The 17,914-nt window shown below is 43.2% G+C and overlaps 2 protein-coding genes across 3 annotated transcripts in view; one reads left to right on the top strand and one right to left on the bottom strand.

The window, feature by feature from the left end:
* LIN52 (lin-52 DREAM MuvB core complex component) overlaps positions 1-3,662 on the bottom strand; it is a 52,361-nt gene extending 48,699 nt beyond the window's left edge. The window contains exons 1-5 of one of the 2 annotated variants that reach the window (XM_074909937.1): positions 3,528-3,662; positions 3,367-3,441; positions 3,221-3,258; positions 2,683-2,749; positions 1,571-1,654 (exon numbers count right to left, since the gene is read on the bottom strand). In XM_074909937.1, coding sequence (XP_074766038.1) covers positions 1,571-1,654; positions 2,683-2,749; positions 3,221-3,258; positions 3,367-3,441; positions 3,528-3,546 — 283 coding nt within the window. In that variant the 5' untranslated portion in view covers positions 3,547-3,662. The remainder of the gene's footprint in view (positions 1-1,570; positions 1,655-2,682; positions 2,750-3,220; positions 3,259-3,366; positions 3,442-3,527) is intronic. The other variant, XM_074909938.1, reaches the window with a different exon arrangement.
* Positions 3,663-3,908: 246 nt separating this feature from the next.
* On the top strand, positions 3,909-15,800 carry ALDH6A1 (aldehyde dehydrogenase 6 family member A1). The gene is made up of 12 exons (XM_074909926.1): positions 3,909-3,996; positions 4,216-4,278; positions 6,724-6,798; positions 8,151-8,312; positions 8,898-8,976; positions 9,535-9,837; positions 10,530-10,651; positions 10,902-11,091; positions 11,796-11,977; positions 13,379-13,558; positions 13,753-13,851; positions 14,286-15,800. The coding sequence occupies exons 1-12, from the start codon at positions 3,937-3,939 to the stop codon at positions 14,388-14,390; spliced, it is 1,620 nt and encodes a 539-aa protein (XP_074766027.1). The 5' UTR covers positions 3,909-3,936; the 3' UTR covers positions 14,391-15,800.
* Positions 15,801-17,914: the final 2,114 nt, after the last annotated feature.

The following is a 17,914-nucleotide window of genomic DNA, read 5'->3' as shown; positions in this document are numbered from 1 at the left end:
TTCAATCAACAGTCAGATAGGAGACTATCAAGTTTCAATATACAAAGATATAATCGAATCTAACACCTCTGGACCAACACCCCCAGTCCCTTAACTTTAATGAACAGGTCTTTTTGATTTTTCTTCTTGTTCTCTCACTTAAAGTCTGTAAGAGAAAACAACTTAAGAACAGGATTAGGAAAAAAAGTCCCAAGAAACTCTATGCATCTAATTTTCTGTGAAAAAATTTCCTAAGATAAATGTATATTGTGACACACAAAGCATTCAATGTGTTATAGCCTAAAGAAAGACTGACTTCAGTGACAAGAAGTTACAAACATGGAGAGCTTTCATAAAGCTTGAAAATTCAAGATTTCAGTTACTATAGACTAAAGGTTATAACTGTTGGATCTCAGGTATTTCACTGTTGTCTTCTCTCCGTATTTATTTCTTCTCAGTAAAAATAAATGGAAATGCATGCAACAAACATTGCTGAGGAAACAACCACCTTGTTAGCTTTAGTGTAACTCAGGCTTTGCTTAAGCTCCATTTAGCAGGACAAAGCTGCCTCATATATAAGCTTACAGCTTAACTGAGAAAGCCAATCATCAGCCAATTTTTGACTCAGTTTTACACTGTTATACTTTTAACTTCTACTCCACTAAATGCTTTACACAATCTTAGCAGATGTTAGCACTGGAGGCAAAATAAACTTGCACAGAGTGTGTTAAAATAGGCTTAATGATCTGTTAATAAGAAAGCATTAGGACATCCTAGGTTTACAGTTAGAAAGACTCTATAGGTCTATTACCGCTTTTTGTTATCCAGTGAAAGGAAGGTAAAAGTAAGTTCTAAAACTTTTGGTGCTTTGTGTAGCCCAAGAGTAACTGCAACTAAGGCCTATGCTAGAGCAAAATTAAGCAGAAAAAAATAAATGCATCAGTATGTACAGGTAGCATTTAAAAGAAACACAATACTCTTGAAATCCTCGAAGTGGAACAACCTGTTAACAACACCATCCTAAATGTGCTGATGAAAGCAGCTCCTTCTTCAAAAGAATGATAAAAATTGGCTGTTTATAAGTGGGATGAAGGTCAACTTTAGTACTCAATGACATCACCTCCTGCCACAATTGAGTGCAGAAAAAATAGCAGCTACAGAAGCAGAAAACAACATGAACACTAAGTGACAGGAGAATCCTACACACAAGTGAGAGTTCCACTGTGGAGGCAGTGCACAAAGTTTGACAGAAGTAGTGCTACAAGTATTCTGAGAAATAGGCTTAGTAAATTAAGCAAAGTGACCTGATTTATCTAAGGCAAAGTTCAGTCAGGAATAGAAGTCTATGTGCCACTAGGCAACACCAGACTGATATATGACCTCTTGTTACTTCTGCTAAGATGTTTCCCTCATGCAGGTAGGTTGTAAGTTGGAGATGTAAGCTCATCCTGTTTTGGAAGGTCACTAACTGTGACTGTCAGACACTTGAAATGTACTAACACACTTTTCCAGCTACAAATGTACCATGCACACATGCCTTAGTGGGAAGATTTGCAATACAGTCAGTCACATCTCTGCATACAGCACTTACATTCATCCAGTCCCAACTGATAAGCCAGGTTCTGCAGGCCACGAACTTTTTCCATCAAGTTAGCCGTAGTGAGGCTCCCCAACTCTAAGAGAGAAAAGCATGAATTTTAACACTATAGCCCTCTAGTGACAGTTTACCTGTTTACTACTACACAGAGCAAGTCAAATCATACTTCTGCCAAGGTCCATTTCCAGGCAACGGAGTATGTTCAAAATTCAAGCCAATGCCACCCCTGATTTTAACACACTGAAAAAAGACCAGCTTTCTCTGCTGAAAGAGACAGCCACAGATCTGGTTCATACTGTCTGTCATCTGCCACCACTGCAATAAGCAACTTGCCCCATATTCTGGAAGTTCTTGTAAATTTGCATTGCTACATAAACAAGCTACAATAGAGCATGGGAGGGAACGGACTTACTATACATTAATAATGTTCGCTTAAGAACATTTCTTGCAGCAAGTCAAAGTTCATTTGTGCCATTTACACTTTGTAACAGTTTATCTGGAATTCACAGGAGAGGCAGAGCACGCTCAAGGATGTTTACTGCAAACTAACAGCTGTAACATGCAGCAAATCTACATGCTAACTAGCCCTTCTGTAACTTGTTCATACAGCCCTACTGTTCAGCTAGAGATCTTGGATCTGTGAGTGAAGACACATGCATAGAGCACCTCTGAACAAGCTAGTCAACAAGTCTAAGCTGCTCACCAAGTTTGATCAGCTGAGACCCACCAAAAATTCATGCCACTTCTCAAAATACAGGAGACATCCACTACACTTAAGCAGCGAGAGACTAATGAGCAAGGTAACTGAAACATATGTAACATTACACTGCTTCAAGTAGTTCTTGCATGCTTGTTTTGAAAAATCAGCCTGCCACTAACATCTGGATATTCTCTTGGAGATAACCAGATTAATAAAAAACACGTATCATTAACAAGATAAAGAGACTCCTGAGCTGGAGATTCTGCAAATGTGAAGGCCAGAGATCTGAGGCCACAGGGCTGCCTCCAGAACATTTAAATAACAAGTGTTTTAAGCCATTTAACTGCATGCTGAATTCCCATCTGCTTTAGCAACCTTACTTCCTACCCATAATGTCCATACTTACCCTTTAACATATCAATATCATCATTTTCTAATTCAGCCATCCACTTGGGAGGAGAACTTGTAATAGGCTGTTTTGAAAAAAAATAAAAGTTCATACTCACACAAGTGCATTTCTAGAATTATACAAAAAAGTCTGATCTCATATTGAAAACTAGTTACACTGACAGCAAAATATGAATTTTGGGTGCTCTGTAGAGATATTTTTACATTTAATCTTCGTCTTCTAGCTTTCTCGGGACTTTTTAGTTAAAAATGGCACACTACCACCCACAACCCAAAGTCGGTATAAAAAGTGGGGTTTCCTGAAGTTTAAAACTTTTTATTTCCTCCAAGTTGTAATTCTCATTCACAGTAAGTTGCATAAGGTATATATATAAAAAAGAATAGATTAAAAACAAAGGATTTATGCTAGCATATATTAAAGCTATAATTGAGGTACGTTTTATAGAACACAGATGTAAAGCCCACAAGAGGAAACAGCAGATCTAGCATTACGCAGGAAGAGGGGAAACGCGAAAAACAAAGCAGCGACCACTCACGCTTTTGAAGGAGGCAGCGAACTCGGCAACCCCGGGCACTGAAAAAAGAAAACGGAGGGCAGCGGGGGATGAGCGCTTCTACCGGCAGCACCCCAACCTCCCGCCCGTCCCCCAGCTGACGGCCGGCCGGGGCCCGCGGGACTTACACTGCTCGGGCCACAGGTCCGGGGAGGCGCGGTCCAGCTTCTCGAAGCTCAGCAGCGAGGCCTCCAGGTCGGCACCTGCAACAAAGAGGGGGTAAGGCACCGCCCAGACCTCGCCGGCAGAACGCGGAGCAGAGCGGCGCCGCCCGACCCTCGCGCCTCACCGTCCGCAGGAGCCGCCATCTTGCCCGCCCACGTGACACGCCACCGCTACGCGCGGGACACCCCCCCGCACGTGACCGCGGCCGAGCCCGAGGGGAGCGGACAAAGCCGCCCCCGAACTGCACGTGTCGCTCTCTCCGCCACCGCCAGGGGGCGTCGCCGCAAGGCGGCGCGCGGCCAATCCGGGCTGTGACGGCCAGTGGGCGGCTTTGGCTCTCGCGTCCAATCCAGGGCCCGGCACGGGGGGCGGGGCGGGGCGGCGGCCTTGCTGGCGGCGATTGGCTGTGGGCCGCGAGGGCCCCGCCGGCGGGGCGCGGAGCGGGAGAGGCCGGTGCGCTGAGGGCCAATGAGCGCGCGGGGGCGGGGCGAGGGGCGCCGTCGGGGGCCGCGCCGCAGCGACCCTCGGCTGGGATGGCGGCGGCGGCGGCGGCGCGCGGCGCCTGGGGAGGGCGGCGGCGCGCGGCGCTGAGGGTGAGGCGGCGGCTCCCGCGGCTCGGGCGGCGGAGGGGGGTCGCGGCCCACCTGGCCCCGGGGCCGCGAGGGTGGGGCGGTCCCGAGCGGGAGGGGAATAACCGATGGTGCCGCGGCGGGGGTTGGGAGGGTGCCAGGCGGACACGCGGGTGGGGACCGGGGGCGGTCGGGAACCCTGAGGAACCGGGCCGGTCTGTCTGTGCTTCCCCTCCTGCCCAGCTACCGTGGAGAGCCGGTGCCCCCTGGATCGCCTCAGCCGCCGCCTCCTTCTCCTCCTCGGTGGTGAGTGCCCGTCCCGCGGAGCGGAGCCAGCGGGCGGGGGAGGCCGCGGGGTCTGGAGGGCGGCGCCGCCCGGGCTGAGGGAGAGGCCGCGGGCGGGGGGAGGGCGCGGGAAAGCCCTGGGCGCCGGCGCTGCCCTCCGCAGCCGGCCGAAGACTTTCCTCAACTCTTCTCTTGTGAGGTCGTTGCTGCCAGCTCGGCTCAGCTCAGCGCCCTTCCCCTCCCCGTGGCTCCGGGTTGGTATTTCTGAAACAAACGCGTGGGACCGCCGGGGTACGGAGGGTCCCCTCGTTCAGCAGGGGGGAAGGAAAAGAGTTAAGTGTCAGACTTGTTTGCCTCCGGAGCTAAGCGGTGCCCTCTTGGGCAGCTCCCTCCGCGGGCCGCGGTGCAGCCGCGCAGGGAACAGCCTCCCATGGCTTCTTGTAGCGAGCTCTGCCTGGCTCAGCAGGTACCCCTTAATCGCGTCCCCGTTTGTTTTCTCCATGTTCCTTAAGTATCACGCATTGTGCTGCATATACACCGGCCAATTTTTTTTCCCGACTTTTAGATTTCTTTTACCGTGTATCGTATCTCTTCAGTAAGATCAGCAAAAATGAATATATAATATATGACTAATGATGATGTGTGAAAAAAGATTGTTTCAAGCTGTGTGGACTGCCTGTATTTATGGCAAAGAGAGGATCTGATTTCCTTTGGGCAGTATCGACCAACTTTAACTGTTGTAGTACCTTTTTTCTTCTGGTATCCATGGCTATACACTCTCCAAGTTATGAACAGCTAAATCACGATTCTCTGAATAGTCTGCTTCACTACAGTCCTTGTTCCTATAGCAGGCTCATTCTCTACAGGAAAAAAAGTGGTGAGCTTATGGAAAAAGTACAGTCAATCTTAGTTCAGCATTTCCTAGCTTGCTTAAAATAGTTTTCCTTTGCATGTGCAATTTTCTAGATATCCCTTTTAAGGAATTTGAAAAAAAACAAATTCCATTGCACTGAAGTCCATGTGGGTCGTAAAGCACGTGTAGGTCCACTGCAGATAAATGGCACTTGGGCTAATGGAGTGACTGATAACAGTGAGAGTTTGTCCTTCTTTAGACCAGCACTAAAAGACCTTTTCTTACAGTCAGGAGACTTACAGTCAAGGACTCAGATTTCCTGTACTTTCTTCCAGCATCTAGAGGGGATTGTGTTTTTGTAGGCACAGACTTCTCCCTTTCTTTCCCAAGTGTAACTCCAGCTACATAATCATCAACAAGTTCTTATTTATGATTCACTGCTGGTGTTACCTCCCAAATCACTAGGGCTTGCTTGTCCATTAAAAGTCTTACTTTACATTTCTCATCCTAGCTTTCTCATCTCCAGGCTTTCTCAGTTTGTCCCAACTTTCATTGCTGTCCACATTTTTCACTCTCATCCACTTTTCACTGTCATTACTTGTCCAGCCAGTGCCATTTACATTCCTGATTCTTCCTCTGATCTCTTTCCCTTCGTTACCCTTGAATAGCATCTCAGTCCTCATCTCCCTCTCACATCCTGATTTATTCACACTTTTCTGATATATTTGAGTTTATATCCCAGTTGTGTTGATCTGTCCCATTTCTGTTCTTCACACAGCAGATCCGTTTCCCTTTCCTCGTATCTGTTCATCCCAAGCCACTGTTTTGTGGCATGATTAACTGGCTCTTACTTTCTCCTAGTTCTCACCTCCCAATATCAACTCCTAGTCTCTAGTTTCTTAATTTATACAGTCCTAATCTGTTTTCCTTCATGATAAAGTTTTGTTGCCTACCCAGTGCTAGTTACAGCTTCTACTTCTGCTCTTCCTTGTGCCCTACATTTACCTGAACTCCTTATTTCAAACTTTCTTTTTCTCTCCTCTGCACCTGTGTTGGAAAGTTCTGTTTTCTGTGCTGCCTGCCAGGCCAGTCTGTGAACTCAGCAGATTCCTTGCTCTTAGTTGCAGGACTGAGTGGGGAGTGGGGAAGGTCCAATTTTATGCCTGTAGCTCTGAGGTGGAGAGATGACCCTACTTAGTGGCTTGATGGAAAGGAAACACATAGTACAGTGTGCACTGGGTATGTGGAATTCTCACAAGGTGAATTATTAATGGTTTCTTCCGAACATTTATGAATTGTGATTTTTCAGTTTTTTAACTCGGTAAACATTGAGTGATTAAGTAGATTGAAATAGTTCTGAACATAATCATAGCAATGTATTTTTTCTATAACTGCTTTTAGAAATAATTTTGGCCATTTTGGTGTAAAATAGAAAAAGAGACAGAGCATGAAAAATTTCAGCCTAAGCAGTTGGGTCTTGCTGTAAATACTGGATCTAGGCTCTAGTGGGCAGCATAGCGGTAAATGATGAAGGCTTGCATGTAATAAGGCACACTGGTATTTAGGCACCTTGAGACAAAGGTCACTCACTGTCCAGTGTTTGTCCTCCACAGCCAACAACGAAACTCTTCATTGATGGGAAGTTTGTTGAGTCCAAAACCACTGAATGGATTGATATCCACAACCCGGTAAGTGAAATGGTCTCAGCTTATATATTAGTAATCACTGTCCAACAAAGGTCTGTGCCTCTGTTCAAGCATTTGTCAAAAGGGGAAAGTACATTTATTTCTTGAGAAAGGTTTAGACTTGGAGCTTAAGATGACTTTAGCACTGTGTAATTGTTTCTCCATTTCCTTTTTATGTGAAATGCCAGTTTTAGGAAAGTGATGACCTCCTTTATCTCCTGTGTAGTAAAACCCTGATCTCTGGAAAGGAAGGTTATACTCTCCTTGCTCATAGAAAGGTTCTGTGATCAGTATGTCAAATTTCTGAAGGGTTTCTTTCACCCAGTATGTGAAATCAGCTGGGTGTGATTTGATGCCAGCTGAATGTGAAGTCCTGGTAGAGACTAATTTCACTCTCAGACCAAGGTAAAAAATCCTGATAGCTGAAGCTCCTGTTCTTCCAGAGACCTTTTGTCTGTGAGCCACAATATTCACAGTGAATTTAGAGGTTGGATGCTATGCAGTGCAAAATAATCTTAGATTAGTAGCACTTGTCTGAGTCCTCCACCAAAGACAAATGGAAATGAGATTGCCCTCAGAGTTCTGACCCTTCTGACTCCCCTACAAGGTATTTTGGTCAGCAGTTTCTAAAACTCTTCTCTGTAAAGCCTCATTCTGATTTACTTTGTGGAAGTGATCAGAACAGCAAGCCATGTTCACGGAAGTTTATTTGGTCCCTAATGTGGCAATCAATGTTCTTGTTTAATTTTCTTGTTTTGAGTAGTTTCTCAGTGATGTATCTGATGGTTTTGTCATGTCAAAGCAGACTCAGTATCTAGAAGTGCATTAGAAGAAGGTTAAACTGGCAAAGACAAGCTTTTAAAGTTAAAATACTGTAGAACTAAGGTTGCTTGTAAAAATGTTGGTAATGTGGTCTAGGTGAACTAACATCAGTGTCAATTTCAGAGTCATGTACTTTTTCCAAAGGAACCTTGCCTCATTTAATGCACAAGAGGGACAGCAGATGAGTCAAGATAGTGCAGAGGGAAAAGACCACAGGCCACAGAAACCTTTGCCTTATATGCTCTAAAGCTTCAAGATAGGCAAGTCTCTTTAACTCCAGCTTGGAAATCAGCACTTGCAGCCTTCTGGGTGCCTAATATGAGCTGCGTAGAGTGGAGGTTTTTGGAACTTCCAGTTGTAGCCCAGACCTTTTGTGTGCACTAAGGAGGGAGATTCTTTTGTGCTCTCCCCTCAGAAGTACAGCTCCTTGTAGAACAAGGATATTAGGTTTGTGGTGTGAAAGGACCATTGAACGGTTGGCAGGGACAGATGGAAAAGGTTGAGTTTTGATACAGTTTGGTTTTTTCCTTCAGGCCACAAATGAAGTGGTTGGCCGTGTACCAAAAGCCACAGCCAGTGAGATGGAGGCAGCTGTGGCTTCTTGCAAAAAGGCTTTTTGGAACTGGTCAGAAACATCTGTTTTGAGTCGCCAGCAAATCTTCCTGCGTTATCAACAACTCATCAAAGACAATCTGGTGAGACACCACGGCTGTGTGTGATGGCTGTTGCTGAATGCACTGCAGTTGACTTTAGGAATTTAATTGAGAGACTCCGGGTTTACAGAGTTCTTGATGAGGTGTTGTTTGAGGAGCCAACTGAGACACTGTCATGAAGAGGGGTAGCAAAGCACTCTTCATCAAATGGGGATGGAGAGGCAGTGCTTCTTAGGGAAAATTATTCTGCATTTCTCCCTTTACCAAAAAACCACAAGAGGAACTTTCAGCCGTGATGAGAATGTGCCAGTTGCTAAAGACAAGTGGGAGAAGAATGTTACTATGTCTTTGGATTTCCTTGATTGCTTTTTTGGTGTGTCTGTGGTGTGACACCTGAAAGGTGTGGAGTACAAGCCAGCCCATGGTTGTTTTTTCTAAAATGTCACCTGTGCAGATTATTGGCTTCTTGTCTACAAGGAGCAAATCAGACAGTGTAGGCTTTTCCAGGTTCTGCTCAGTCTGCTCATTGTAATGTTCAACTCTCTGTTAAACTGTCTTATCCCTGCACCCTGTTTCATGGGCAGGCACTTTTCTAATGTTCATAAACTTCGTGTTTTCCATTTTCAGAAAGAAATTTCAAAACTCATCACCTTTGAGCAAGGGAAGACCCTGGCTGATGCTGAGGGAGATGTGTTCCGAGGCCTCCGTAAGCTTCTAGCTCCTCCTGTTAAAAAAAGGGGTTTGAGAACCCATAGGAAGGGAGGAAGTCTCCTGAGTAACTGATGGCTCTGGGAGTCTGTACATGCAGGTCCCTTCATAAACTCCTACTGAAAAAAAAGGGGCAATTGTAACTCTAACCTAAAAAGTTTCTTAGAGTTTCTTTAAATCACTCCCAAGTTGTTAGATCCTTCCTTTTCCTAGGAGTGACTACAAATTGCTGTAAACGGATAAGAACTTTTCACTTGTGCTCAGATGTCTAAGGTCGAGTCCCAGGTGGTACAATAATAACAAAACCTGTGCTGCTTTTATTGGGGCTGTTGTGTCTGTGCTCCTATCGCAGTGACATCTAACATTCTCGAGAGAATCCATTCACAATGAGCTCACGGTGCTTGGCAGAGCAAAGGGGTTTGCTGGAGCACAGTGAGTTGTAAGCTGTGGGAAAAGAGGCTGGAAGACAAACATGGGTCAAGGCAGTGGTGAAAAGGGAGTTCGGGGACTAATTGTTAACAGATCATCCAGTGGCGTATTGCCCTTTCTGCTGCAGAGGTGGTTGAACATGCTTGCAGTGTGACATCCCTCATACTGGGAGAGACCATGCCCTCCATCACTAAAGACATGGACACTTACACCTACCGTCTGCCCCTGGGTGTGTGTGCTGGAATCGCTCCGTTTAACTTCCCAGCCATGATTCCTCTTTGGATGTTCCCCATGGCTATGGTTTGTGGAAACACCTTCTTGATGAAACCATCTGAGCGTGTACCAGGAGCACTTATGTTCCTTGCCAAGCTGTTTCAGGATGCTGGTGCCCCCGATGGGACCCTGAATATCATCCATGGACAACATGAAGGTAATAATAGCCCTTCTTAGAGATGGCTGGAGTGTGGAAGTGTTGTGGTGTATGTTCAGTGGAGATACTGTTTGGAGAGTCTGATGCTGCTGTTAGATAGGTTTGGACAGTTGCTTCAGCCCTCTTGATGGAGGTGGGGGGAGTTGACTGGGAGATCTCTGCCATCTTACACCAGATCTTTCAAGACAAAATTTTGGGGGCTGGGATGAGAGTTCTCAAGGCATGTAAGTGCTCAAATTCTATTTAGTGACCTAAGCTCCAGCTGAAATAAGAAGATAAATCATCCTGTTTTCCCAAGGAAGCCTAAAGAATTAAGTGCCTCACTGAATATACAGTGGATGCCAGTATTCTAGCTCCTAACATGGTATTTTTTACAGCACACAAGCAGCTTCAGAATATGAGGATACAAATAGCCAACAGTAACTTGGCTTCGGCATCACTCAGGCTCCTGGGGAGATGCCCAAAGCTTGAAGAGATAGCAGAGAGCCAAGTGTGAGGACTGAAGCAGGAGTACCTGTGCCAAGAAATTAGTGAAGAGATGCACAGACAGGCAGTGGGGGAACTCGGATGTAGGGAACACAGAGGCAAAAATTTAAATAAGAAGAAAGATATATAGATTTAGCACTGTGGGGATGGGAGCAGAGGAAAGCATTTGTGCACCACAGTTATAATGTATTATTTCCTATTTGAAGCTGTGAATTTCATTTGTGACCATCCGGATATCAGAGCAATCAGCTTTGTGGGATCTAATCAGGCTGGCGAGTACATCTATGAGAGAGGATCCCGGAATGGCAAGAGAGTCCAGGCCAACATGGTAATGCCTCTGAATGGAGCACGCTTCAGCACATAGACTGCCTCTGTCTCCTGTGAATGTTAGAGACCACGTCGCTCAGCAGCAGAAGCAGACTTTGCTACTGGTAGTTAAGTGATGAGGCTGCCTTTCTTGCCAGCCTGTTGGTAGCAGAGTCATGGCTACTATATGAAGATACTGCCAGAGAGCTAGAGAAGAAGTGAGCTGGGGTGGTTAATAATGGGAGACTGTGTGTGTATGTATTATATTCCAGGGAGCCAAGAACCATGGTGTGGTGATGCCTGATGCCAATAAAGAGAACACCTTGAACCAGCTGGTTGGAGCTGCTTTTGGAGCAGCTGGCCAACGCTGCATGGCCCTGTCTACAGCAATTCTAGTGGGAGAAGCTCAGAAATGGCTGCCAGAGCTTGTGGACAGAGCAAAAAATCTTCGTGTAAATGCAGGTACAGACTCTGGTAATTTCTTACAAGGTACTTCACTTCTGTACAACTGTAGCTTTTTAGGTTGGTGTATCTGCCATGCTATGGCATGTCCCTTGGAGCTACTGGCACCATAGGTTTGATGTGTAGGGGAAGGAGCTAGCAGATTATCTGCATTGGGAAACACAGCTCCAGACCTGGAGTTAGCAATATGTAGGAAGGCTTGGCAGTATGACTGTGTTGCAGTTTACAAGACTGGTCTTGTTTTAACTGGAGCTTTGAGGTTATGACCTATGTTTAACTCAAACCTACCATTTATATAGCAACCTCACTTAGAGATCCTTCCAGTTTTAGTAAGCTTCTAATAAAAAGGAAAAATGGAAAAAAGTATTTTGGAAAAACTAGACTGTTATTAGTTCTAGGAGAATTACTTCTCTTTATGTTCAATAAAGTCCTGCAAAGGGGAAAAGCTTCCTTTCTGAGAAGAATTTGTTGTTGAATTTTGGCCTCGCAGTGATCTAAAACTATGCTTGTGCTTACAGTTTCTCTTATTTCTTGATTATGAGAGTTGCAGGCTATGCTCCTATTCATTAATGTCTCAAATCTTTGTTCTGTGTCTCAGAAACATCAGGATTTTCAGATTTTTCCTGCCAGTGTAGTTATCTCCATGATGCCTGTGAAGAGGAAGCTGTCAGGGTTAAAAACTTGGCATGTCTTCCTCTTCACAGGAGACCAGCCTGGAGCAGATCTAGGGCCTCTAATCAGTCCCCAAGCTAAGGAACGGGTTTGCCATCTGATTGAGAAAGGAGTAAAAGAAGGTGCCAGCCTTCTTCTGGATGGACGTAATATCAAAGTGAAGGGCTATGAAAATGGCAATTTTGTTGGGCCAACAATCCTTGCCAATGTCAAGGTAAGATGACCAAAACCAGTGCTTGATAGTGTATGTTGCAGGTCAGCTGAAAAATGGGTTACCCAAATCAGTCAATAATCAATAATCAGTCTCCCCTCACACAATTCCAATGAAGTGATCATTGTAATGTTGTTGTGTAGGTAATAAAAGAATTTGCAGTAGCACGACATACTCTGAAGGAGGTTAATGATCTTAATTTGAATGAATTGCAGCCAATTAAAGGAAGATCTGGGCAGTCTGTACTGTGTTGAACTAAATGTCCATTGAGCGTAGTGTACTGTCTGTAGTAATGGCCAGCAGCAGATGCCTAAGGAAGAGTATGATGAACAGCCAAACCTGCAGTTTTCCTTCCTCCGTTACATGTTTCTGCAGTTTGCAATTTAAGGACTTGCAGAAACAAGTATTTGTGGAAATCCTGATGAGAATAATATATGATAAGGTACAAAATCTCTTTGTTGTTGAATATATTCACAACTTTGTTGAGTCAGCCTCTCAATATAATGCATAGTGTGCAACAGATGGACACTTCTATGGAGGAATATTCTTCACCAGGTACACATCCACATGAGTCTTCATACCTAAAGACATACTTTTAGGTTCATGCAATTAGCTGGTATGATTTCCTTAATACTTAAGTATTCAGTTCCTCGTGGGCCTTCTGGTGAGTGATTCCATGATGGCAAACCAATCTTGATAATTCTGCTATTGTACTTTGTATTCTTAGGTTTTTATTGATATTATGCTATTATATAATTCATGCTTTTCATCTATCTCAGAATTTTTCCTTATTTTCATTAAACATCTTAAAATACTTCTCTGTGATGTCATAAATATTGTTGGATATTCAAAAGTAAAAGTTTCACTGAGATTCTGTGTGTCTTCATTTCTTCGTTTTCTTATACAGTGGTTAATAATATGGTAAGCCATGTTAAACTTATCACTTGTCAAATGCATGTTTTATAGTTTGCTGTATTAGCTGTTAGTGATTAAAGTACTCTTCAACTGGTGTTCTTGTGTTTGTCAGACATTGCTAATTACCAGGCATAAATCCTGGACACTGAGTTGGAAAGGATAGCAGTTTCTAGTCACTTTGTCAATAAGAACTGAAGTAAACTATGCTGATTTAATCCTGGTCTTAATCATCCTTGGTCAGAGTAGACCTGTAAGTGATGTTAGGCAGTAAGAGCAGAAAGTGCACTGGAGATGAAAAGTGGACTGAATAGATGGCAAGGAGGACCGAAGGATGGCCTGTGGCAATGCAGTATGATGGGTGATCCTAGGAATATCCTGAGCATTAGCAGCATGTGTGTTTATTATATCCTGTTTACTAGGATATTTTTATTACAGCCTGTTTATTATATCCTATATACAAGCTGCTTTTTCTGCTGTTTGTCTTGGCAGCCAAACATGACTTGCTACAAGGAGGAAATCTTTGGGCCTGTCTTAGTGGTTCTGGAAGCAGACACTTTGGATGATGCCATTGAGATGGTGAACAATAACCCCTATGGAAATGGAACTGCAATCTTCACCACCAATGGAGCCACAGCTCGGAAATATTCTCATTTAGTGGATGTGGGGCAGGTATGTTCAAGCTAGAATTGTTGCTGTTAATACTCACCATTTACAGTGGGTAGCCATCCCGCTGTAGTGAGTAATCACTGACTACTGAGCCAACAGTACCCAGCCTCAGATTCAAGGAAACATGCGGTCGCACTTGGGAGGGTGCTCTGCAATCTGCTGCTTGTGATTAATATGGCAGCTTTCCTTTGGTTTAGGTGGGTGTCAACGTTCCAATCCCGGTACCTCTACCCATGTTCTCTTTCACTGGCTCTCGTGCTTCTTTCAGAGGGGACACCAATTTCTATGGCAAGCAGGTAACTTACTGATTCAGTGCTCCGTTGAGTTGAATCATGATAAATCACATTATAAATGGCCATGGGGAGATGGTCATCAGAACTCGTTAGTAAGGAGACTTTGAAGCTGTCTCAGTCAGGAAACTGAAAACCAACCAGCAATCACAGCCACTATAATGCATGTTACAATAGCCGATTTCTTTTTTTTTTTTTTCCTTTAAAGATAAAAAGACTTTTTTTAGGAGATTTGAGAATGGAGCAAGAACTAAGTAGCAGGCTTTCTCACAGGACAGAATCTTTGGGGAACTGGTAAAAGGAACAGGCTGACAGGAATTGTTCCCAGAGGAAAATTCAACCATCTGTAGATAAAGTAAAAACTGTTTGATACACCACTACTGCAGACCTGAAGAATATGTAAGGCCAAACATCTGATCTGTGCATCTCCTTTCCTCCAGGGAGTGCAGTTCTACACACAGCTGAAAACTATCATTTCTCAATGGAAAGAGGAAGATGCCACCGTTACCAAACCTGCTGTGGTTATGCCAACTATGGGAAACTAAATCAGCCTTTCCAGATGCTGTTCTGGTGCCCTGCTCCTTCTATGCTGCACTTCCCAGCTTTGTCCTGACTTTCATCATTTCCTCAGGAATGAATAGAAATCTCCATTTTCTCAAGGACCTCTGTTTCTGTGCAGATCAAGCAGGCTCATGTAACGCACAGTCTGAGTTTTCTGTTGCTGTCAGTGTTTTTTGGCTAGCTGAACTCAATTTTTTTCCTACAGCCTATATCACAGATGAAACAACCTTACCAAACTGAAAGGGCAAACAGTGAGATTGGTCTTAATTTGTGTTTCTTTCCAGACCCTCTGAACTTGAACATTACTCTGGTTTCCACTTTAATATCTTTAGCCTTAGTGACTCACTCCTGGCTACATCTTGTAGCAGTTTTCTTTACCTCTTTATCTTACATGTTAAGATTTTGAGTTCACCTTACTCAGAGTTGAGTACTCATTTTGAGTGGCATAATTGGGACCTTGGATGTGTCATAGAAGTGACTTCACATACAATGAAGACAGAAAGTTTGGGAGTTGAAAATGTGAGTTTTTCATCTCTTGAGCAGCTTCTAAAACATCAGGAAATAACTTTCTAAGGATTTTTCAGGAAAGCATATTTGGTTGCTTGTCTGATGAAAGAAATTCCTGTATGGTACAATGACCTTCACCGTGCCTCTGACAGCTTGAAAACTGTCCCTCTTGTGCATGTGGCTTGTATTCTCCAGGTTGCCATCGGTTCCGTTATACCTGAAAGTTATTTGGTGCCTTTTTACTGTGCTAACAGGACATGCCTACAGGTCCTGTAACATAATGAAACTGTAGAAACAGAAACGTAAGCATGTGCGTGTATCTTCACATCGCAGCATCCCGTGGGTCTGGGTGGAAGGGAAAGTAGACGGGTCAGTAGGAAGAAGGAACATGTTTTCTAATCACAGAGCAGCTAGGCTGGTTGTTTGGTTTCTTTTCATGACTTAGCTGTATTTCTTGTGTTGCTTGTCTCCTTGTCACATTTGCTCACAGATGTCATCTTCACTAGAGACTGCCAGTCCCATTACTGGAGAAGGGTAGGATGTGGTATATACATCCTGGTTTTAAGAATCTGTGCATTTGGAGCTGGAGAGCTTGTATTTTTTTTCTTGGAAGATGATGCAGGGGATCTTCAAGGAACTCATTTAAGCACCCATGGAAAATAATATTATTCTAATGATTATAACCATTACTTGTTCTAATTAAATAACCTAAATGTGAACACTTTGTATCCTGCCTTCTGGTAAAGATGCCTTGACAGTTATGTATTAGTGCAATTGCTGTGCATTCACTAATGTTTTGTTTGTATCTTGTTTTTTTTCCTCTGCTATACCCTAGAGGAAAATTCTCACCTTGCAATTTGATTATGAATTAAAATCATGCTAATACATTTCTGCAGAATATGACTGTTCCTTGGTAAGACATTATATAGATGTGATGGTGAGTTTATTCCCCACTTTGCAGAGGCTGGTCTGTGACTCCTGTAACCTGTGCACACATTTTCTTTTTACAATATTTCAAGGACCTCTGTATCAATTTCCTCTTACAGCATTTCAAGGAATGCCTTGTTTCCATTTCCACATGCACCATTCGATCACATACAGTCTTAAGCTTCACACAAATGACTTCATTACAAATTGAAAATGTATCTTCATCAAATTAGAGCAATACCTATGTACAGATTTCTAACCACTAGTCAGGTTCCTCTGAGCTCTTGGCTTGCCTAGGAATAAAATCTTTAAGAAGGAGGAAAATAACTGTATTTCAGATGGATTTCAAACATGTAGCCAAAGCAGTAGTGCAGCAGGTGGGATTTGGAATTTGCAGCTTTGCTCACAAGGTAACTTCCAAAATCAAAAGTGCAGATGACTCAGTAATTGCTGTGGCTGTTGTTCATGCAACGTGTATAGCTGCCTTACTCTGTGGTGTTTCCATCTGAACTGGCGGAAGCATTACTGCAGAAGATGATGAATCTGTGATAGCCCAGCCTGCTCTCTAATGAATATTAGGTTGGGAGAAACATTTTCTGTGCTGCAGAGGTAAGATGTTCTAGGTAAATCACCATGAAGACATTGGCATTCATTCACACACCTGGGAAAGGAATATTAATTAACAGCCTCTAATATTGTCTAGTCATTCACTTTCAAAAAGCTTTCATTTTCTTCCTGATCAGTATTGCTATTCTGATTTTTCTGTTGTCCTGTTAAAACCCTTTATATCTTTCCTTTAGCAATTTGAAAACATGCCTTTTCCTGTAACAAAAGCAGTCTTTAGAGTCAAGCTTACCTGCTCCTTGAAGAATTGCAGTATCCCTATTCTAGACACTTGTATAATCTTTCATTAGTGCACAAACAACTTTTCTAAGTATCTGCATTTCCAACAGATTTTTTAAACAGATGGTTTAAAATTTTGTACTAGAAATACAAATCTTGTGTCTGTCTTTTTTAATGAAATGCCTTCTTAGATCAAGCTGCAGATGTACCTGCCTCATCTCACTGCTGTTACTACTTTCCCCCCACTTGTTTATTCTTTTTAAAGCTACAGAATATATCTTCTATATTATACAAAAGTATAAGTATAAAGTCTCACGCTGCATTTCTTTAGACTCTATTAAAATACAATTTTGTAGTGAATCTTTTGTCTCCTATTAAAAAATTGTTTCTTGCCAGGAAGGCACTGTGGTCTAGATTCTCAGAGCTGTTTGATACTCTTACGTCCAAAAACTTTGTTGAAATACTTTAACCACCTTTGAGAATTGGGGCCAGTGACTTCCACTTCTGTTTTTTTTTTTCCTTGTCTGAAAAAAAAGGCTACAACTCCCTTCTGCTCCCATGTCTGGAAGTGGTGGTCTGCCTCTCCAAAGGAGGTGTCTGTCATCTTTCCATATAGACCCCTACAGGGGTCCTGCTTATGAACTTTTTCTGATTATTTGATTTTGACCATCTGATGACTCACATTTTAGTTTATGTGCTCACTGCCTCGTGTCTGACATGATGGCATGCTAGAACCCCTCCCTACTTACTCCTCCTGGGTAAGTTGCTATCGCTTGCCCAGGAGTGTTATAATTAATATAGTTGTATCTGAGTCTGTATCTGAAAATCGGTCATACAAATCTTCATCCAAGTCCATTCCCTCCAAGTGATTCTACTGAATGCAACATCAACTTAATAGATTTTGCCTTTAAATCAAAACTCGCTGTGCTAGCTGAAAATGCATCTCCTTGTATGATCATGGCCTTTCACAAGAGAAACCTCCAAAAATAATAAAGCTGCTTTTTAGTAAGAGGAGGCTTAAGGAGGCATGAGATATTCTTTTTCATGAGGGCTGAGTCTAAATGCCTGCTGCTAAAAGATCAACATGACTGGAAATTTCAAAATAAACAAAAAAATCTTGTCACACATACACTTATTTGTGTATAGACACACTAATATAGATCTTCAGACAAACCAAAGTATTCTAAAGTGGGAGGAATAACAGAGAAAATTGCATCCATTTATATATAAC

The sequence above is a fragment of the Athene noctua genome, chromosome 6 (assembly GCF_965140245.1).
Source record: "Athene noctua chromosome 6, bAthNoc1.hap1.1, whole genome shotgun sequence".
NCBI classification, from domain to species: domain Eukaryota; kingdom Metazoa; phylum Chordata; class Aves; order Strigiformes; family Strigidae; genus Athene; species Athene noctua.
Note: the sequence above shows the minus strand (reverse complement) of the source record. Positions and strands in the feature narration are given on the sequence as shown.

Bases quoted from the DNA above. Each gene is read 5' to 3' on its own strand.
- ALDH6A1 (XM_074909926.1), top strand. From the start codon at position 3,937: ATGGCGGCGGCGGCGGCGGCGCGCGGCGCCTGGGGAGGGCGGCGGCGC. The intron at 8,313-8,897 runs GTGAGACACCAC...TTCCATTTTCAG, and splicing joins AACTCATCAAAGACAATCTG to AAAGAAATTTCAAAACTCAT. The intron at 11,092-11,795 runs GTACAGACTCTG...TCCTCTTCACAG, and splicing joins AAATCTTCGTGTAAATGCAG to GAGACCAGCCTGGAGCAGAT.